Source organism: Scleropages formosus, chromosome 1, assembly GCF_900964775.1.
Source record: "Scleropages formosus chromosome 1, fSclFor1.1, whole genome shotgun sequence".
Taxonomy (NCBI): Eukaryota; Metazoa; Chordata; class Actinopteri; order Osteoglossiformes; family Osteoglossidae; genus Scleropages; species Scleropages formosus.
This window is the reverse complement of record NC_041806.1, coordinates 52,337,158-52,357,732: the sequence shown is the minus strand read 5'-3', so window position 1 is coordinate 52,357,732 and position 20,575 is coordinate 52,337,158. Positions and strand designations below refer to the sequence as shown.

Here is a 20,575-nt window from a genome sequence, read left to right as displayed (position 1 = left end):
TTACTCCGCTGGAAATATGGCGGGGGAAGTTGTGGACGTTGTTGACATGCTGGAAAATACGACAACAACTCCGTCTGTCGTTCAGCAGGCAAACTAGGAGCTTCGAATCTTTTTGTCAGCAGCTCGGATATTTTTCGAGCGCAACTCCGACTGCAGCAGTACGGTGTTATTGTGTGAGCCGTGAAACTGTTAGCGTAACTAATTCAATTGCGTTTATATTTTGTTTCGCCAACAACAACAACAGCAACTCGGCGGATAAAATTATATTATTTTTAACTCACGTAAGTTGTCGCGTTGAAAGTAAAGGTAATAGACCAACAACTTGCCGTAGCGGTGTTATTTCCAAGTGCGTCGGACGGTGTACTCGTCTTGCGTGTCACTAAATTAGTTGATCTTTTTTCAATAATATATATTTGTTAAATTCATATCAAAATCGTAGTGTCAGTCGGTTCGGTTATTTGACTTGTAAATTGGCATAAGTTGCCGTTTTTGGGGTGTAAAAACTGGTCTATCTTTAAGGTTCAAGTTGCTGTTACAAGTTTAGGCTTAACAGACTAGACTAGGTGTTGGTCATTATGCAGTTTCTTCTTACTTTCTGTGCCGTCAGTTGGTGTCGGTCGTTTTTGAGGTGTCAGTCGGTGGTCCGATTTGCTCTTTTTCAGCCGTTAGTTGGTGGTACGATTCGCTTTTTTTCCAGGTAGGTGTCGGTCAGTCCTCCGATTTGCTCTTTTCGGGGTTTCGGTCGGTGGTCCGATTCATTCACTCTTTTAAGGTGTCGGTCGGTGGTCCGATTTCTTTCGCGGTGTCGGTCGGTGGTACAATTCACTCTTCGCGGTGTCGTTCGGTGGTCCGATTTGATCTCAAGGTGTCGGTCGGTGGTCCGGTTCTCTCTTTTCGAGGTGTCGGTCAGTGGTACGATTAGCTTTTTTTTGAGGTGTCGGTCGGTGGTACAGTGAGTGAGTAGTTAGCTCTTTTTGAGGTTTCGGTCGGCGATACGATTTGCTCTCCTCTAGGTGCTGGTCGGTTGTACAAATTTGCTCTTTTCAAGGTGTTGGTCAGTGGTCCGACTTGCTCGTGATTCCAGGTGTCGGTCGGTTGTCTGATTTGCTTTTTTCGAAGTGTCGGTCAGTCGTCTGATTTGCTTTTTTTCGAAGTGTCGGTCAGTCGTCTGATTTGCTTTTTTCAAGCCAAGGTGTCAGTCGGTACGATTTGCTCTTCTTGAGGTGTCAGTCAGTGGTCCAATTTTGCTCTTTTCGAGGTGTCGGTCGGTGGTCTGATTTGCTTTTTATGAGGTTTCGGTCAGTGGTCCAATTTTGCTCTTTTTGAGGTGTTGGTCAATCGTCGGATTTGCTTTTTTCGAGGTGTCAGTCGGTGGTACGATTTGCTCTTTTTGGGGTGTCAGTCAGTGGTCCGATTTGCTCTTTTTCAGCCGTTGGTTGGTGGTACGATTCGCTTTTTTTCCAGGTAGGTGTCGGTCAGTCCTCCGATTTGCTCTTTTCGGGGTTTCGGTCGGTGGTCCGATTCATTCACTCTTTTAAGGTGTCGGTCGGTGGTCCGATTTCTTTCGCGGTGTCGGTCGGTGGTACAATTCACTCTTCGCGGTGTCGTTCGGTGGTCCGATTTGATCTCAAGGTGTCGGTCGGTGGTCCGGTTCTCTCTTTTCGAGGTGTCGGTCAGTGGTACGATTAGCTTTTTTTTGAGGTGTCGGTCGGTGGTACAGTGAGTGAGTAGTTAGCTCTTTTTGAGGTTTCGGTCGGCGATACGATTTGCTCTCCTCTAGGTGCTGGTCGGTTGTACAAATTTGCTCTTTTCAAGGTGTTGGTCAGTGGTCCGACTTGCTCGTGATTCCAGGTGTCGGTCGGTTGTCTGATTTGCTTTTTTCGAGGTGTCGGTCAGTCGTCTGATTTGCTTTTTTCAAGCCAAGGTGTCGGTCAGTGGTACGATTTGCTCTTCTTGAGGTTTCGGTCAGTGGTCCAATTTTGCTCTTTTTGAGGTGTCAGTCGGTGGTACGATTTGCTCTTCTTGAGGTGTCAGTCAGTGGTCTAATTTTGCGCTTTTCGAGGTGTTGGTTGGTGGTCCAGTTTTGCTCTTTTCGAAGTGTTGGTCAGTCGTCTGATTTGCTTTTTTCAAGCCAAGGTGTCAGTCGGTACGATTTGCTCTTCTTGAGGTGTCAGTCAGTGGTCCAATTTTGCTCTTTTCGAGGTGTCGGTCGGTGGTCTGATTTGCTTTTTATGAGGTGTTGGTCGGTGGTCCGATTTACTCTTTTTGAGGTGTCAGTCAGTGTTCCAATTTTGCTCTTTTGGAGGTTTCGGTCAGTGGTCCAATTTTGCTCTTTTTGAGGTGTTGGTCAATCGTCCGATTTGCTTTTTTCGAGGTGTCAGTTGGTGGTACGATTTGCTTTTTTTGGGGTGTCAGTCAGTGGTCCAATTTTGCTCTTTTTGAGGTGTCAGTCAGTGGTACGATTTGCTCTTTTTGAGGTGTTGGTCAGTGGTCCGATTTGCTTTCTCGAGGTGTCGGTCAGTCATCTGATTTGCTTTTTTTTTTGAGCTTTCGGTTGGTGGTATAATTCGCTCTTTTTGAGGTTTTGGTCGGCGGTACGATTTGCTCTCTTGTAGATGCCGGTCGGTTGTACGATTTTCTCTTTTCTGAGGTGTTGGTTGGTTGTACGATTTTCTCTTTGAGCGCTATTGGTACACATTGCTCTTTGAGTGCTATTAAACACGGTGTGTGCTCTGGCAGCGCTTAGGCCCATGGAGCAGTGTGTGAACGTGGAGCGGGAGCTGGACAAAGTGCTCCACAACTTCTCCGGCTACGGGCAGCAGTGTGACACGGCGCTGGAGGAGCTGCTGCAGTACATCAAGGGGCTGAGAGAGGAGCTCACTCAGGCTGGAGGTGAGTTACTGTAGCCACTCAGGTGCAGTTCAGTGTTAATCTGTAATATTTTATATTGTACTGTATTGATCCAGGAGGAAATGGCACAGTTTCTTTCATTCACATACTTAAACAGTGGCATCATTCTCGAGAGAAGGTGCGAGAGGTTCGGTAATATCAAAAAAATATCAAAGGTAATATAAAAAAAAAAGTACAAATGTGCATTTCATGTACAAAGTCCATTTGTGTGGTTGCTGTTGTCTTTTTTTTTTTTTCCTCCAGCTTTTCCAAATATTACATACTTGGAGAGAGTCTGATTTTTTTCGTGATGTAGGACTTTTTGTCATTATTCAGTAACTGGTATGAACTTTGTTCTTTATCCCTGGTGGCAGACATTGATTTTTCTTTTCTTTTTTTTTTTTTTTTTTTTAAAAAATACAAGCACTTGTATATTCAGTTGAGCCCTTCACTTAAAAATAGTCTAAAAATAGTCTAGAAAAAAGTCCTCAGTCAGCATTATGTGATTGGGGACACAGTAGAAGCCTTTTGTTCACGAATACAATCGAATTTAATCAATCACAAATTCTTCAGTATGTTGTATGGTAATGAGAGACACTATAATGAATGGTAGTTTTACCAGAAAATACTGTTCTGTACATTTTAGCAAGTAATAACAATATTAAGTTATTTGTAAGGTTTGATGATGTATCAGTGTACGTTTATTCATTTGTCAGACACTTGTCCCCAAACCAGTACACAACTCATAATGAAATGAAGTCCATGAGTAAGAGATGTAGAACTATAGACAGACAGATGGTTGTTGTACCACAGTCAGTGTGTCCAATACCACAGTACACAGTAGCTGTATATAGAACTGACAGAAAACACAGAGGAGATGGTTAAAGATGGTGTGATGTAAGTTTATGGAGCAGTTAGGAGATCAGGAAAAAAGGGGCCTCCAAAGAGATAGGTTTGAGACCTTTCTTGAATATTGAAAAGGGTTCAGCAGCTCCAAGGGATAGAGGGAACCTGTGCAAATCTGCTTTTTTCTTCCTGTCATAGAGATGGAGCTGTCAGGAACCCTCTCGCTGGTTCTCTCTCAGTGCTGCAAAAGGATAAAGGACACCGTGCAGAAACTGGCCGTGCACCATAAGGACATCCACAGCAGTGTGTCTCGAGTAGGAAAGGCCATCGATAAGGTACATCTCTTCTGTTGTTGCCTGACTGATGAAGATGAATTGCTTAAAGGACCATATATAACATTAAGGCATTCATTTTGTGTTATTTCTTCCTTTGTTTGTTTAATTTCGGCAATTTTACCTAATGGTTGTGAAACTGTGAGTATATTGTTTTACAAATAGTATATGCATACTTGAATTATTGCTTTTATGGTTGCTTATGATAACATTAATTCATTTGAAACAAATCAACAGCTACATTATCATTTATTCATTTAGCTGGTGGTTTTCTTTAAAGCAATATTAATTAATGTTAAGATGCTTCCAATTACATTTATATAGCTGGGTAATTTTACTGGAGCAATTAGGGTAAATACCTTGATCAAGGGTAGTATGGCTGGAGGTGAAATTTGAACCTGCAACCTCTGGGTCCAAAGGCAGCATTGCTAATGACTGCGCTATCAGCTGCCCTAGATAGCTGTCTAAAGGGTTCATTATAAATATCATTGAAGATTCGTTAATAATACATGTATAGATTTGACTTACCACAGATTTTGGGTAGAAAAATAAAACATACAGATGTGTTACCGGGTAAAATCAAAGTAATGTGCCTTGGTATCCCCTGCAGCTGTTCAGCACGACAGCACATCACTCACACTGTTTTCAAAATGATGAAATGGGAACGTGACAGTAGGTTTAAGGACAAACGCACGGCACTTGCATGTAACACAGACATAAAATGAGCAGAGAACGAGTTCTGTTGCAGTTGCTTTTCCGACTCGCTTCCCACCCTTTTGAGTCAGAACCTGGACTCTGACCTGGGCAGCGTGGGCATCGAGGGATGTTGGCAGGCGGAGAGCCAGCGGCTGCTTAGCGAGGTGATGGTGGAGCACTTCTTCAGGCAAGGTGTGCTGGACGTGGCTGAGGAGCTCTGCCAGGTAGGGCACGCTGGTCTGACCGCTTGCACATGTAAACAAAGTGTGGGTTTGGGAGGTGGGCGGCTCTGGATGCTGGATGGAAACACATCCCAGGACGGTGGCTGGGTTGTATTCTGTCCGCTCGAGTTTTGAACAGCTATTACAGCAGTTGTGTATAAATTAAATAGATATAAATTTTACATATTAGCAGTTTTTTGGAAAAACAAATTTAAAACGTATGGAGTCAAAGTACTGTCTTTTCTTATATTGTTGATGTGATACAGAAATCCTCAGTTCGTTCATATGTCACAGATGGGCTGCTGTACATCGTGTTGTTTGTTCTATTCAACTAACAACAGGCTGAATCAGGGAAATATTGTTTAAGGAACTTCTGATGAAATGTGCTTTAATTAATTTTTCGTCTGTTTTCAGGAAGCTGGACTTTGCATTGACCCAAGTCAAAGAGAGCCGTTTGTAGAATTAAACAGAATATTAGAAGCCCTCAAACTCAGAGACTTAAGACCTGCCTTACAGTAAGTCAGTTTTTTATTTTTTTTTTGTATGTTTTGTATTTTTGTGTGTTTTATATGTTTATATTCGTATACTCCTTTCTGTGGGCGTTTCTCTTTACCAGCACATGGCTCAGTTTTATCACTGTGTTAGAGATTCCTAATGGGAAAATCAGATGACCACAGCAGTCATCTTGAGGTCTGCTTTTCTTGGTAACGGCTTGTATTTCACCCAAGAATCTTTAAAAGTACAATATTTAATATATAATATATGTACACAAAATTTGATTTTAAAGCATGAATTTTTAAATATTTTGGGTAGTCCTTCAAGCTGTCTCTCGGTGACACATAAAAGACACAAGTGTGTGTTAGCTAGTACATTTATTACACTGTGTGAGCATAGACCATCTCTTACGTCAGTGGAAATGGAGTGGGTGGTATGGCCTTGTGGGAGCAACCTTCCTCTCGTGACATATGTGTACCTGCTGTTTGTAATGTGCTCGTTCAGGTGGGCTGTGGAGAACAGGGAGATGCTCATGGCCCAGAACAGTTCGCTGGAGTTCAAGCTGCACAGCCTGAGCTTCATCCGGTTGTTGATGGGAGGCACAGCCAATCAAAGAGAAGCTCTGCAGTACGCCAAAAACTTTCAGCCTTTTGCCGGCAATCACCAAAAAGGTATGGGCTAAAGTTGCTTTTTAAAAAGAAAAAGGGGGAAAAAAACCTTACTAATGCTGATAATTTGGTTCTGTACATAATTCTTACGTAAGAGTTCTCAATTAAGAACGTGAGATAAACAAACGCTTGATGAGAGCGTACTCTGATTGAATAGTCAACCTGAGTAGTACGTTTGTAAATTCCTTTCTATTATCACACAAATGGTGTATGTAAGGTTTATGCTGACCTCTTACTTATTGATTATTAATTGAGAATGAGACTTTAATGTATTGGTAATATGAATGAGTCTTCAAACGCAGAATATTGGGTTGTTTGAAAGCGTTCATTTAAAAGACGCTTTATGGCTGATAAGTGTGGTATATGGAAGCTGTAATCACGATAAATGTCACCTGCACTCGCCATTACGCCATGCTGCATAGCGAATCTGTCAGCCTGGTCTGAAAAACATTGTTAAGCCGCATGGACACGTTGCAGGGAGTCGGACTTCTAACGACTGTTATAAATTATAGAAGATATGAGCATTTTGAAATTTTTTTTAGTTGCAGTTTTTGTCTCTTATCGATTGTCTAAAATCTCTATGGTAGAGTTAGGGCGCCTTGTTTACTCATGAAGGACGAGGCAAAGTACTCCCTGAACATGACACCAGCCCCTTGTGTTATAAAGGTCTTCTTAAAATGGGAAATGAAGTAAGAAGCACTAAAGGACAAGGCATTAAATGTGGGAAGCCTTTAATATAGATTGGTAAAATAGGAAATTGGAAATAAAATGTGTGCTCTTAACCTAAACTGAAATCAGCGTTTCAAGAATGGGATTGTCTGGGGTCGTAATGGTGAGTGTCCAATGAGTGAACTTTTCCTTTTGCAGACATACAAGTGTTGATGGGGAGTTTGGTGTATCTGCGGCAGGGCATCGAGAACTCCCCCTACGTTCACCTGCTGGACTCGAACCAGTGGTCAGACATCTGCGACATCTTCACTCGGGACGCTTGCTCCCTGCTGGGCCTCTCTGTAGAGTCGCCGCTGAGCGTCAGGTGGGGGCAGGAGGCATCTGTGTGTTGCTGCGATGTTGTTTGGAGAAGTCGCATCAGTTCATGTTGATGCCTCATATCATGTTTTTCAGAACCAATGAGTCCGGAACCAGTGAGTCCTCACTTGTACCGATATTGTTTGTGAAAGTACTATGGTTTCTGTGGAGTACAGATTCCTGCTTGAAATGCAGCACCATTTTGGAGAAATTCATTTAGGTAGCATAACATTGTAAGTCATGTTGGAGAAAGGCACCAGCTAAATGAATAAATGGAAATGTGAATAGGAAGCTTTATTGTGCACCAAGCAGTTGTGTTCTGTTTGCTGTCCAATTTATTTGTTTTCCCACTCTTATTATTCAAAAGTTTCACAAGTGACGAAGGGGACATAACAGAGGAAGCTTTTGTTTTTTTGTCAAACATTTTTAGAGTTTTAAGTTACTAATTTCTGTAAGTCACATGTATAACAAATGAAACCTGGTGACAAGTGTTTACTATCAATTTTTTTTTTTTTGTCTCTTTCAGTTTTTCTGCTGGCTGTGTTGCCCTTCCTGCTCTCATTAACATCAAAGCTGTCATAGAACAGAGACAGTGTATGGGTGTCTGGAACCAGAAGGATGAACTTCCAGTGAGTACATGCTCTTTTAAGGCCAGTTTTGTTAAACACTTACAAACTTAAATTGCTATAAATTATAAGATGAGGAATCATGGCTACCTGCTGACTTCACTTTTTTTAAATTCAATTTTATTTGCTGATTTGTCCATGCAGATTGAGGTGGACCTGGGAAAAAGATGCTGGTACCACTCGGTGTTTGCTTGCCCCATCCTCCGACAGCAAACAACGGAGAGTAACCCTCCCATGAAGCTGGTTTGTGGACACATCATTTCCAAAGATGCCCTCAACAAAATGATCAACGGGAGCAAGTAAGATCAGATCTGTGTGTTCCTACGTTTGGTAAATATAGGATGGGGGGAGTTGTAGTTTCTTTTTCAAACACAACCGAGAGGTGTCCTGTACGTGAGTAAATGATGTGTTATTGGAGACAGGAGCAGTTTAGGAAAAGCGTTACTCTGTCACTTGATTTAAGACGAATCACTGGAAATATGTTTGGTGAAACTATGACACGCGTTGATATTATACACATGTATTCACTGAAATGAATGAGATTCTTTACATATATGCAATTTTTACCATGTTTTTTTTAAATCTTGTATTCTGACTGGACATCTATTGTGTCTGAAAACCAGTGTGTAGAAATACCAGTAAAAATAGTGTAAAACCCACAGCTTTTATGTTGGAATGGTAACAATTTCTGCTTTCTCTTAAGGTTGAAATGCCCATACTGCCCGATGGAGCAGGTCCCTGCAGATGCTAAGCAAATCTACTTCTAAGAGGAGGACATGAGCCACACACACAAAACTGTTTACAGTCTGCTTTGTACAGAACTTCTTGGTTGATGAAACTGGCTATGAAGTAGGAAACACTCAAGACTTAGAGTCGCAGGAAAAGTTTGCTTGTTCATTAGAAGCTGATCAGTTCACACCAGCACTAAATCTTTTTCAGAATCGAAACGAAAAGTTTGTCTAATTGATGAAAGAAGTATTCTCTATTTAAAAATCGAATGCTTTGCTTTTCCTTTTGGGATATTTTACTTAGTGTTCGTGTGACATTTGAAGCTGTTGCATTTGAATGTTTCTTTTCCGAGAAATGTACATAAATATTTAGGATTAATGTTGCATCGTTCTTTTCATTGATGGAAAAACTACACAGATTGCATGAAACTCCAGAGCCTTGGCTGTTTCGCATTGATAGCAGATTTGTACTACTGATTCACTGAAAAGGTGTATTGCTTTGGACGGATTATTCTTAAGAGGACGACTGCTGTCAGAAATCTATTTTAAAAGTGTACGTATAGCATTGAAGTGTGTGATGCATCATTAGTGAAAACCACAGACTGTGTGTACAGTCCATTGTGTCTGTGGCTTTATTTGGCAAAAAGCTGATAAAATATTTTATCTTCAGAATATGCTTCTGCCTCTGTATTTTAATTCTCTGTTGACAATCGCCTTCATCTGCAGTAGGAGTTTCATGTATTACAGTCAGATGAGTCTTTTTGTAGAAGACAAAGGCAGACGCCTCTTCAGTTGGACTAAAGTGGAGCTTATCCGAAATCCTGGAAGCGTGTATAGTATATCTTTACATAATTGGGCTGGAGTTCTTCATTTTTGTTGTACACTGCTGTTTCTATTCATGTGTAAATTTAAAAAAAGAAAAAAAAAAATCACTTGTCTTTTGAAGTGGGAAGCAATAAATCCATTGCTTTCAAAATTAAGCCTTTCACGGTAACTGATTTTTGATTGACTTGTGAGGACACATACTTTTTCATTGTTTTTTAAGCAGATGATAAATATCACAGAAAGGATCAAAGTGCCAAGGCTTGTTGTCCTGTCAGTAGGAGGTTGGGGTCAGGACCATGAATTCTGGACTTTCCATGGTGACAGGAGAGACTGTTTCCTTTTCCTCATTAAATACAATTTCAGTATCTGTGTACAACACGTTTATGATGCTACATGTTAACGATGGGAGCATCAACTTAAATACTAAGTAATAATGGGTTACATTTACTCAGTTACCTGTACATTAGTAAATTTGTGGATGAGCACTTTTACTTCGGGAGTAATTGTTTGAAAGTAACTGCACTTTTACTTGTGTACTGTGTTTGGCTGCTGTTTGGCATTCTTCAACAGCGGTGACGTTTCGAAGGTAGACAGGAAGAAACCGGCAGAGCAAAGAGTTAATGACAGAAGGGGTGAATGAAACAAGTTGCAGGGAAATGTCCTGTATGGAAGCGAAGGGACAGGATTTCACCTTGAGAGGGGTTGAAATGCGAAGAACGAGGCTCCGCTGGCAGATCCGACACGACCGGAATAAGTGGATGTCGAGAACTTGTTGGTGGAACTGACTTTGTCTTTGAAGAACGAGGCAGAACTATCAGCAGGGAGGGAGGAGGAAAAATATCCCGTCCCAGCCTGATCCCGTTTCCGAATGGGGTATAAGGAGTAACGTTACACACTGAAGTTACCACTTTTTCAGGGAACTTGGTTATGAGAACTTAATTCATTTTCAACTAGGACATAAGATCAAAGAACAGTTAATGTATTTATTTAAAAACATAAATTTTTTCCATCTTATGATACATTTGTAGCCCAGTACCTGTGCATCTTAAATGTCACAGTTCTTTAATATCTCTTACTTAATACACACATGCATGCGCGCGCACAGTAGTGTAGTAGTCATCGCTTTGAAACCTGTGTTTTCAGTTTAAATCCCCACTCCTACTGTATAGAAGAGTAAATAACTACAGAGCTTACTGTATAAAAAACAAATACATGATATGATGTTGAACTCCTCAGTAAAGGATGATTTCACCAAAACTGACGTACAAACCACACTTAACGGAGTGGTTGTAAACGGGGAGAAAGGAGGCAGCGCTGTCACTTGGTCCAAGACAGCGAAGTTCCTCCGGCTCTGCTGTTCAGCCCAGGTGACGTAATACCCTTGGGCATTAGCAAAACGGGGTCCCTACATTTATTTTTATTTCAGGTCTCTGCCATATTGAATGTTTTTCTTAAAAAAAAAAAAAAAAGTTAAAAACCGAAAGTAGTACCTTTTTCCCCACAAATTAAAAGCATTTAGAAAATTAGTAAAGTGCAATCAGATCCTTTCAGAATTCTTCCAAGAGATTCCTCCGCCTCAGAAACCTCAGCTTCCCAGGACAGTTAAGTTATTAAATTTAAATTTAGTCGTAATCAACAGTTTGCATTCCTCAAAAGCACTTCCAGGTGTTGTTCTAAGTTAGAAGAGAGACAAGGTGTCCGCATGTCCTTGTGGGGGATGTCAGGGCTCTTCTATCCTGCCGTGGCGAACGGAGAAGGCAATGAGACGGCGATACATGCACGCTAGAAGGACGATGGCTGCAAACAGCACTCCGCAGAGAAGACTGGTGGTCCAGCGTGTGCCCAGGTTGGTGTAGACCTGCGAGACAAACACGGGACCCAGGGTCCGCGCTCCACTGCCCGAAGCTGTGAGCCAGCCCATGTACACACCCTGCGAAAAGAGGAACACAAACGGAACCCACTTACCCCTAAATGTACTCGTTTTTCTCCAAAGCCACTTACAGTACAATCTACAGTTTAGCCATTTATACACCAGGGTAATTTACTGTATTGGCTTAGGGTAAGTACCTTCATCAAACATAATACAGCAGGAAGTGGGATTTAAGTGCAGAGCAGCAGCTCTAATCACTGTGCTACCTACTGCCCCACATATACCCTTCACACCCATCAGCACCTCTTATGCAACTGTTGTCACAAGTTGGATACTGTAATTATATATGATGAGCTGTTTCCAAGTGTCATCCCCCCAACTACTAAATCCCAGTTTAACCTGTTCTAGGCCACACCCCTTTCTGATCAATCTGATGAAAGTTAAGGACTCCAAGGAAATCAGTGCAGTAAATCCAGTGCAATTTTAACTATTATCTTCACATAGAATTGTGAGATAATAGTAGCAAAGTAATATTTTTAACTTGTATTTTAACTTTTAATATTAACCACACTAGAGATTGTATAACTGGGGCCCAAAAAAAAAACATTACAGGAAGAGGGCAAAGAGTGAAACTGCTGAGGTTGAGATGGGTGAAGAGAAAGCCACACCTGGGGCTTTGGCCCAATGACCTTGGAGTACAGTGTGTAGGACATGACGTTGCAGGCTGGATAGCCGACCCCAATAAAGATGTCTGACACGAAGTACTGGGCCATGTAGATTACGGGGGTGTACTGGCACCAGGTCTGCTCAGGGGGGCAACCCGTCGGCTCCACAGAAGAATTGGAGATAGGCTGCGGACTGGATGGACCTCCGTGGCTCGAACTGTTCTGGAGGTCTGTGTTCAATTGGAAATGGCAGAAGTGATGATCACGTTGAACAAGGCAAAAAACCCCAAGAAATCTGCACAAGTTGTGTCGGACATTTTAACTACTTCACAATACACATTTTGCAGCCTACATTTAAACATTTGTGTAATTTAAAATGTGTGGACCACTGCTCTTAACAAGAAAAATAAAAAAATATTCAACATAATTTGTTTCACGCTTTTGCATCTTTATATAAAAGACCATTTCCTGGAAAAATCAGCCCCCCCCCCATATCTGAGTTCTCAAAAATACTTCCATGTTCTTATTTTTATTTTGTTCTCATTTTCAAAATGTTAAACACATCTTACCTTTATTTATCAAATGCTACAGAATTATCCAGTCAAATGACTACTGTAACAAGATCAGTATGAGAGAGTGTGTGCGTTGTATTTTAAGACTCACAATTAGTACTCCTCAGTAAAGTATACTGCATCAGGAATAATGAAAAAAAAAGAAAAAAAAAAAAAAACTGGATGCATATTAGGACTAAGGAGTGTGTACCTGACCACTGGATCTTGGGGTACACGTTTCCCCAAGGGAACAAGATGAAGAACCCAAAGAATGTCACGATGAGTCCTCCCAAGAGCACTGGGCGATCTCCAACCCTGGAAAACCAACACCACACTGGTCACTTACAAACAAAACATTATATTACTTTTATTCATTCAACAGATGCTTCTCTGCAAATCGACCACAGCTCACTTCACAAACACAACCAAAAGTGGAGCTCATATAAACAAAGAGGCAGACAAAATTACACTTAAATCATTACAGTGCAAACTGAGGAAAGGAAAGACCACAGCTGACACTTACTTTTGTGAGATGATCTTAACTACGAGAAAGACGAGGATAGACTCGAAGCCGATGGCAGCCAGGATGATTCCGTTGTACAGCACGGCCTGCTTTCTGGTCCAGGCAAACATGTCCATGGACAGAGGGGTAGCAATCCTGCAGTGTCACGAGGGACAGCAAGAGGGGGAGTTTGCATGTTCTCCCCATGTTCGTCTGAGTTTCTTCTGTGTACTCTGGTTTCTGCGCACAGTCCTAAGACGTATGTTTCAGATGAACTGCTGACACTAAATTGCTGTGTGTGTGTGTGTCTGTCTGTCTGTCTTCTGCGATGGACTGGTGTTCTAGCTGGAGTGTCCCCTGCCCAGGCTAATGCCCTGTCTTTCCGGAAAAAGCCCCAGATGGCTGTATCCCTGCCTCAGAAACATGGTTATTAACAGAGAGAGAGTAATAGGGTGGGGGTGGCTACAAACTATTATAGAACTTAATTTTTTTTGTGTTTAAATCATAAAAAAAAAATACGTACGTTTCAAAGGTGGCGAAAATGAAGAGAACGACAAAGAAAATAATATTTGAAGTCACCACAGCAATATGATCAATGCTGCCATCAGTGTCATCGGTTACATCCACTCTTTCTGAAAAAGATGCAACAGCAGGAATCATTTACCACAGTATGGCTGTCTATAACTCCATTCACAGTATGTTTGACTAGGGTAAACTGTTCTTGACCTTTATTACTGTACCTGAAAAAACATTTACATTTAATGAAACAAAGTAAAATTATATATCAAGTAGTATATCTAATCTGAATAAATAATGCATAAGTGTAATATAACTTCACTGTCAATCATACTCATTATTGCAATCTGTATGTTCTGTTAACTGGATACAAGTAAATCCTCCCAAACCTGTTTTTTTTTTTTAATGCTATTATTGTAATTTTTCTAGCTCTTATGTGGAGCTGACCAGAGTTCAGTTTATGGATCTGACTTTTCCTTTAATATCCCCTCTGTTGCATGTCAGTGTCCCTCCGCATTTAACATGTCTAAGAATGATCATCATTTATACATGTATTAGTTCAGCTTACGCTTTTCCCATTTATATAGTTGGGTAATTTATGTGAGCAATTTAGAGTAAGTACCTTGCTCAGGAGTACTACAGCTGGTGGTGGGATTTGAACCTATGACCTTTGGGTCCAAAGGCAGCGCCTCCAACCGCTGCACTATCAGCTGTCCCCATATCGATTAGTATACTCAATTGAGGACAGTTTTTTTAGGCATTGCTAATTCCAGATAGTGGAATACGTACTTGATCATTTATATTTTGCAGCAATGGGCATTTTCTGTGCACCTTGTCGTGAGTCTTTGTTCCATGCGTTTGTGTAGTGTCTGTATGTCTCTATCAACTGCTGTATGCAACTGAATTCCCCCCGGGATCAATAAAGCATTTATCTGTTCAAAACAGAAAATTGTTCTTTATTCTTTCTAAACCGTGGAAGGAATCACTTCTGTACACCTGTACTGTTAATATGACTGAGCATAGCACCTTCTGAAGTGTAATTGATGGCGCTGATCTGCCTCCCATGGTCGTCCACACGGTGCTCCCTGGTAAACACAAACACACCTTCAGGTACACAGAAAAAGCCTTTTTTGTGACTTTCTCTGATGGAGTAATTCCACTTGAGTCTATAATAAATTTATTTAAAACTATTATTTATTCAATTTCACTTATTTAGATTACACAGTTATTATCCATTCAAACGAATTTTCCCCAAATAAAATCTGCATAGTTTCAACCCTGTTAAACTGGACTATTGTTGAATTTTGTTTTGTTTTGTTACCATTTGTATACAATTGATCACTGGTACTTTTCTAGTCTCTGGTCAGCAGCCAGCTGATTTACTTCTCTATAGATGTGTTTTTCAGTATCAATGTTACAGGATGGTAATGGTAGGATGAGTAGGAGGAAAAACCAGTGCTGTTCTTTCTGTAGTTAATCACGTGTGTGCAGTTTAAAGAAAGCATACTGGTGCCAGTCTGTAGTTTTCTGGAAAATGCTAAAGATCACTTGTTTCTTTTTGCCCCGAGGTGTGGTCATGAGCACATTAACTGATATTTCACCCAGTGCAAAAACAATATGCATATTACCATTGTCTCAGTGTATGGCAATCAAGATATAATTTAATTAAACTGTTGTTTACCATTATAACTACTCCAACCCTGTTTCTAATGAATATTCATGGATATTTTTCTAACACTGTGGGTTTGCAAAAATTATAACTGAAAAACACCAGGCAATGCCTCCCACAATACAACGCTGCGGGAATTTAATTCGCAGCTCGAGACACATTATCTGTTTTATATCCACATGCATCAGATTATATTAACAAAGGGCTTATTTAACAATGCTTCAAGAACTCACCTTAAAATCAGGACAACAAGCAGGATGTTAATGATACCAAGGAATGCCGCCAAGAGTGCAGGGGCAGTGTACATGTTGAACTGCAGGTCGATAACCTCAATGGACACCCCCGTCTCCCCAATGAAGGACAGACCTGCCTGCAGCGCTAAAGCAAAGCACATTTTCCAAAGAGTGGTTTTCTAAACTTCCACTTCCACTCTAATACACTTCCTATGAAAAGAATTTTAGCTGACAATGTTTTTATAAGGGAAACATGAAAATGAATCAAAGTAGTCAAGTAGTAGGAAACCTTATAAGTTACTACAACTCTGAATGTCACTTGATTGATTAACCTCAATTAAACACTGTTTTCAGAAGACCTCAGAAACATCTAAAGTAGTTTTAAATTAATTTCTTACAACATTCTAACAAAAAAAAAGAAACAGTGCCAAAACACGTGTCTTTGGACTACGAAGGAAACTCACGTGAACATGTGAAGAACATACAAATTGCAGACGGCCACTGTGCTGCTCATTTCATAGTTATAAAGCAAAATATTTATAAATCTAGAATACAGTGCTGTACAATTCTACAAACTTTCACATATTTCTAAATTAAATTTCTAAATAAATGGAAAAGGAGGAGACCAAAAAAAAAACCAAGCAATCCTTCAACAGCAGTTCATTTAACCACGAAATAAAAGATGGAAGACAGTCCTGCCTGGTCCCAGTATAAATCCCAAGGCCTGAAAGGCGCTCATATTGGCCATGGCGCTGGTTCTCTCCTTGAGTGACGTGGCCCCAGCTACGTAGGACCTCACCACCGCTACGTTTCCTAGGCAAGCAGACAGATGGAGAACAACCACTGATTAATGGCACAATAAATGGCTGTAATAACATCAGACATGGATGGGCTATTTTGAACTCAGAGTTACGCAGGTTTATAGTTATTGTGCATTTAGTGACAAAACATCGACACCAAATATGGACATAACTTTTTTAAACGAAAGGACCAAAATTTTGGTAGTTGTATTGTTTTTCACCGTTATGTACATTAATGCACTCTAACAATAAAACCTGGAGTTTAGTCTGCCATATAGGTTGGATAAATTTTTTTTTAAAAGTTGTGCATTACATTAATGTGTACTACCTTCTATACTGTTGATCAAAGCAGGTGAGCACATTTAAAAGCCAGGTGTTACCTGCACCGAAGCCCACGAAGACACGAGCAATTAACATGAAGTACTTCCTGTTGGAAGGCGGCAGGTGTACATAGGCGTACAGGATGTTGGCTGCTACGTTGATCAGAATGGAGCATACGAGAGGCTCTCTTCTGGGCCTTCGATTTGACCACAGGCCAAAGAGCGGTGACGCCACCATTTGGCCAAGACTGTAGGCTGCAACCACCCAGCCTAAGAAGCTGCCGTTGGCACTGTCATCTATCTGGACAAGAGACAGAGAAAAGGGACACAACATGGTATTAAAATGCATATCCAAAATCCAGTTCTTATACAGAAGGAAAAGCACCTCTATTTCTACCACACTCTACATAAACAGGGCATCTGGCTAAAATCAAGTTAGAATCTCAGAATATCTGGAACAAACCAAAATATCTTAAAGACCAGAGCAAATAAGCTGGTGCTTAAAAATGTCAAATTACTTCATATTTTACAGTAAGGGTAGAAGTTCTGTCCTCATCAGAAGACCAGTTTGCCCCAACTAGCTTCAGATGCTGCAGCGCATTGTTTTACATTCTTCACACAAGACTCAGTGCGGACTTTGACCTGAAGCCCATACACCCCGTAAAGAATGTTTTATTGTTCATATGCAAGTTTCTTTAATAAAGGATGCAGGTCAGCACTGTACTCTAGGTGGGCTCATTCATCGGGGTCCACATCACTTGGTCATCCACTAACCCTAACTGCGGGTTGAGTACAGTACTGCGTTTCACATTGTAGTTTTGTTGATCCTTGAGATTCTATAATTCGCTATTTGAAAAATTGGAAGGATGTAAACTCCAAGTGCAGCTTCTTTGTAAGCCTGTAGATAATTTACACTGTTTCTTTGCCATTATTGATTGCTTATTGGACAGTTCCTGCTGATTTTAGGTAGTACAACTCTAACTCTGTTTAAGAATACTAGGATACTGCACACTACTACACATAGTTAGCTGGTTGCTACCAAAGCACAGCTTCCCTTGAAATCATAGGTGTGGTTGAGAACTTTAAAACTTCTAGGAAAAAGAAAAATTTAACAACAAAATGCTTCTTTATGCTTGTCAAGTCCTACTTTAACATGCACAGTGAATACTTACCTTTTGTAGATAGGGCCAAACTGATGTAATTACAATAGAGAACCCTAAAAAAGATCAAATTTTACACACGCAATAGTCAGGTCCATTCCATTATATAAAATGACACTACTGAAGTGCAGAAAAGAAAACAGGCAAATGTTAATGTTCTATGAGAAGCTTTACTACTGAATTCTCAGAAGTGTATAACATTTACTTGTCACTTTGAAGACATAGGAGAAATTCAGAAATTAATATTGGATTCTAAAAAGTAAACTAGTCACTTGTGGAGGATTATTAAATGATACATTATCTGCATTGCAGCTGAAATCAAAATAAAAACAAAGAAATATTAACTGTATTTTAAAGTTCTTACCAACACTGCTGAGGAACATGGTAAAATACATGACTCGAATGGACTTCCACCGACTACATCCATCTTCCATGTTACCATCACTGCAAGCAAAAGGGAAAAGGACTGACTTTATTCCTTTAAAAAACTGAAACTTACAGACTTATAATTAGAAGTGACTATGATCCATACATTGGAAAAAGATTCATTCAGGATTTGTGTCGGTTCAACATTTGGAAAAAACACAGATCAACACACAAAGCATACAAATTTTAGTAGCATTAAGTAACATGGTCTTCTCAAACTATCACAGAAATGCAAGGTAATAAATATGTAATGTAACAACTTGCAAAGATGCCTATGACTTGCATCAGTTTTAACAGAAAACAATTAGGTAATAGCAGCTGTGACAGTTTCATTATTGTGCCAAAGTGGCGAAACAGTTGGTCTGCTCATAAGGTTTCATTCTTCCCATCTCCAAACTAGGACAACAAAACTGCACATATGAATACTGATCACACTACTAACAATCACCTTTATTTCTACACTGGTAATTTATTTAAACTTTCATTTATTCCTAGTTAAATAATTGCACTTACAGCTGTGGGGGGGGGGCACTTTCTTCAATTTTTGAAGAAAAAAAAAAAAAAACCCATTCCCTGCTGCTGAAAAGCAGCCCCACACCATGATGCTGCCACCACTATACAACACTGCTGGGATGTGTTCCACAAGGCATAGACGGTGTTAGGTTTGCATATGGGAGGGTGGCACACAACAGTACATCACTAAAAAACACCTTACGGCTCATCCGGAGTATCCCAGAAAGAAGCATGATAGTGACCAAGTAGTGATGTGAGAAAACGTTTTCAGCTGAGATAAAACCAAGATACAAAATTTAAGGGTAAATTTAAAGCATCGTGTCTCACAAACACTGCCTACAATTAAAGTGTTTTGAAGTACCACAAAGAACAAAAGCTCAACAGACCTTGTGTGATTCAGTAAACTGAGAAAACTGATCAAGAGTCTGAAAACTGCTGCAAGGCATTGGAAAACTATCCGCAGTAGACATATATTTAATTATGTTCAGCATACGGGCAGCACAGTGAGTAGCACTGCTGTCTCACAGTGCCTGCGTGGTGTGACAAGGATGTAGGTTCGATCCCCGTCTGGGTGGAGTTTGCACGTTATCCCCGTGTCTGAGTGGGTCTCCTCTGGGTGCTCTGGTTTCCTTCCGCAGTCCAAAGACATGCTGTTCAGGTTCCCCCATAGTGTGTGACTGACAGTGAGAGACCGTGTGTATTCCACTGATGTATGGATGAGTGACCCAGTGTAAGTAGTGTATCTAGCAGTGTAAATCACCGCGGTGAATAAGGTGTGTGGTCTGATAATACTACATAGAGTTCACTGGAAGTCGCTTTGGAGAAAAGTGCCTGATTATAATAAAATAAAGGTCTATTAAACTTCCACCAGGAAAAGCTGAATTAAAGAGGCTGTGCTGTGATTTTCTTCTCCACCTTCTTCTGATGCCACCCTAGTAGTTACATGGTCTTAGTTTACAACAACAGCCACCAGTATGACCACTGCACTGGAAAGAACAGCAGGCAAATGGCCTGCGAATAATATATTTCGAAGGACGCCTGCAGTCATGTCACATGATTAGGCATCCGGTAGTAGCCTGCTGAAATGTTACAGTAATATTAAGGGCCGCACTGATACTGAACTGTTTAAAAATAGGTTTTCATTTCGCTGCCAAGACGCCAACAAGTGGAAGCGTCACGTGACGCGTGTTTACCGCATTAGACAGGATCAATGCGGCGGCGCATTAGCTTCGCGTTCACGTTTTATTTTACTCCACTCGCGAAGGCTGCTTTGTTTTTAGGGCTCACGACAACCACATTGGGCCTGAAATTGGGCTTTTTGGTTGGACAAACTGACATGTTATTCCCAAGTAGGGAATGTCCAAGTCAAGTGTGATCATTACATTTATGGCGTGTTTGTAGAAAGAAAGTTACCTCCTGCCGCACCAGCCAGTGTGAGTGAAATGAAGGGAAGTGAATCGGGGGGGGGAAAACGTTATCAGAACCTTCAACACTGACTGAGCCTGAGGCGCGTATTATTTCCACACTCTGTGTGTGTGTGTGTGTGTGTGTGTGTGTGTGTGACCCGAGTCAGTGAGTGCGCTAAGTAAGCGGCAGCGGGACGTACAGTCAGTTCAGTACAGTACCTGCCGACAGCCCCTTTCAGCAGAGGGGTGCTCTCCGCTGAGTCCAGCAGCTGAGACATTTCTGCTCGCTGTGTTTCGCACCACTCGTGTCTCGCCGCAAGCTGCTGTGGTGTTGAAGAACTAAGCCAGTGTGCGACCGTCACTCCGCACGGTGCATTATCATCATGTCCTCGATTAACTCGTTAACTTATGTAACAACAACCATTAGTAGTAGTACAGGAGAGAGGTGGGCCTGCTTTCGCGTTGCTCTAATGAACACACAGACTCCATTTCTCCACACAGTCTAAAGTCCAGCACTCCAGACCGCATACACTAACATACATCGGCACTACACTTCCCTACATAACACCCGTGATCCACTTCCTGTACCGCT

General features: G+C 41.0%; 2 protein-coding genes across 4 annotated transcripts; one reads left to right on the top strand and one right to left on the bottom strand.

The window, feature by feature from the left end:
• Window positions 1-20: 20 nt before the first annotated feature.
• Window positions 21-9,444, top strand: LOC108921117 (E3 ubiquitin-protein transferase RMND5A). Of its 2 annotated transcripts, XM_018730426.1 has the most exons (10): window positions 21-281; window positions 2,740-2,892; window positions 3,934-4,070; window positions 4,853-4,987; window positions 5,399-5,499; window positions 5,984-6,150; window positions 7,015-7,180; window positions 7,700-7,802; window positions 7,944-8,098; window positions 8,503-9,444. In XM_018730426.1, the coding sequence occupies exons 2-10, from the start codon at window positions 2,751-2,753 to the stop codon at window positions 8,564-8,566; spliced, it is 1,170 nt and encodes a 389-aa protein (XP_018585942.1). In that variant the 5' UTR covers window positions 21-281; window positions 2,740-2,750; the 3' UTR covers window positions 8,567-9,444. The 2 variants fall into 2 exon arrangements, with proteins under 2 accessions (XP_018585942.1, XP_029113863.1); XM_029258030.1 differs by lacking the exon at window positions 21-281 and having other exon boundaries at window positions 317-2,892.
• A 1,365-nt stretch (window positions 9,445-10,809) lies between these two features.
• Window positions 10,810-20,562, bottom strand: mfsd8 (major facilitator superfamily domain containing 8). Of its 2 annotated transcripts, XM_018728533.2 has the most exons (12): window positions 20,203-20,562; window positions 18,003-18,082; window positions 17,651-17,694; window positions 16,539-16,779; window positions 16,058-16,171; window positions 15,359-15,503; window positions 14,483-14,541; window positions 13,464-13,572; window positions 12,962-13,096; window positions 12,650-12,753; window positions 11,891-12,117; window positions 10,810-11,282 (listed from the first exon to the last, which is right to left on the bottom strand). In XM_018728533.2, exons 1-12 carry the CDS (start codon window positions 20,259-20,261, stop codon window positions 11,073-11,075), a joined length of 1,527 nt encoding a protein of 508 aa, XP_018584049.1. In that variant the 5' UTR covers window positions 20,262-20,562; the 3' UTR covers window positions 10,810-11,072. The 2 variants fall into 2 exon arrangements, with proteins under 2 accessions (XP_018584049.1, XP_018584058.1); XM_018728542.2 differs by lacking the exons at window positions 17,651-17,694; window positions 20,203-20,562 and having other exon boundaries at window positions 18,003-18,075.
• Between the last annotated feature and the right edge of the window lie 13 nt (window positions 20,563-20,575).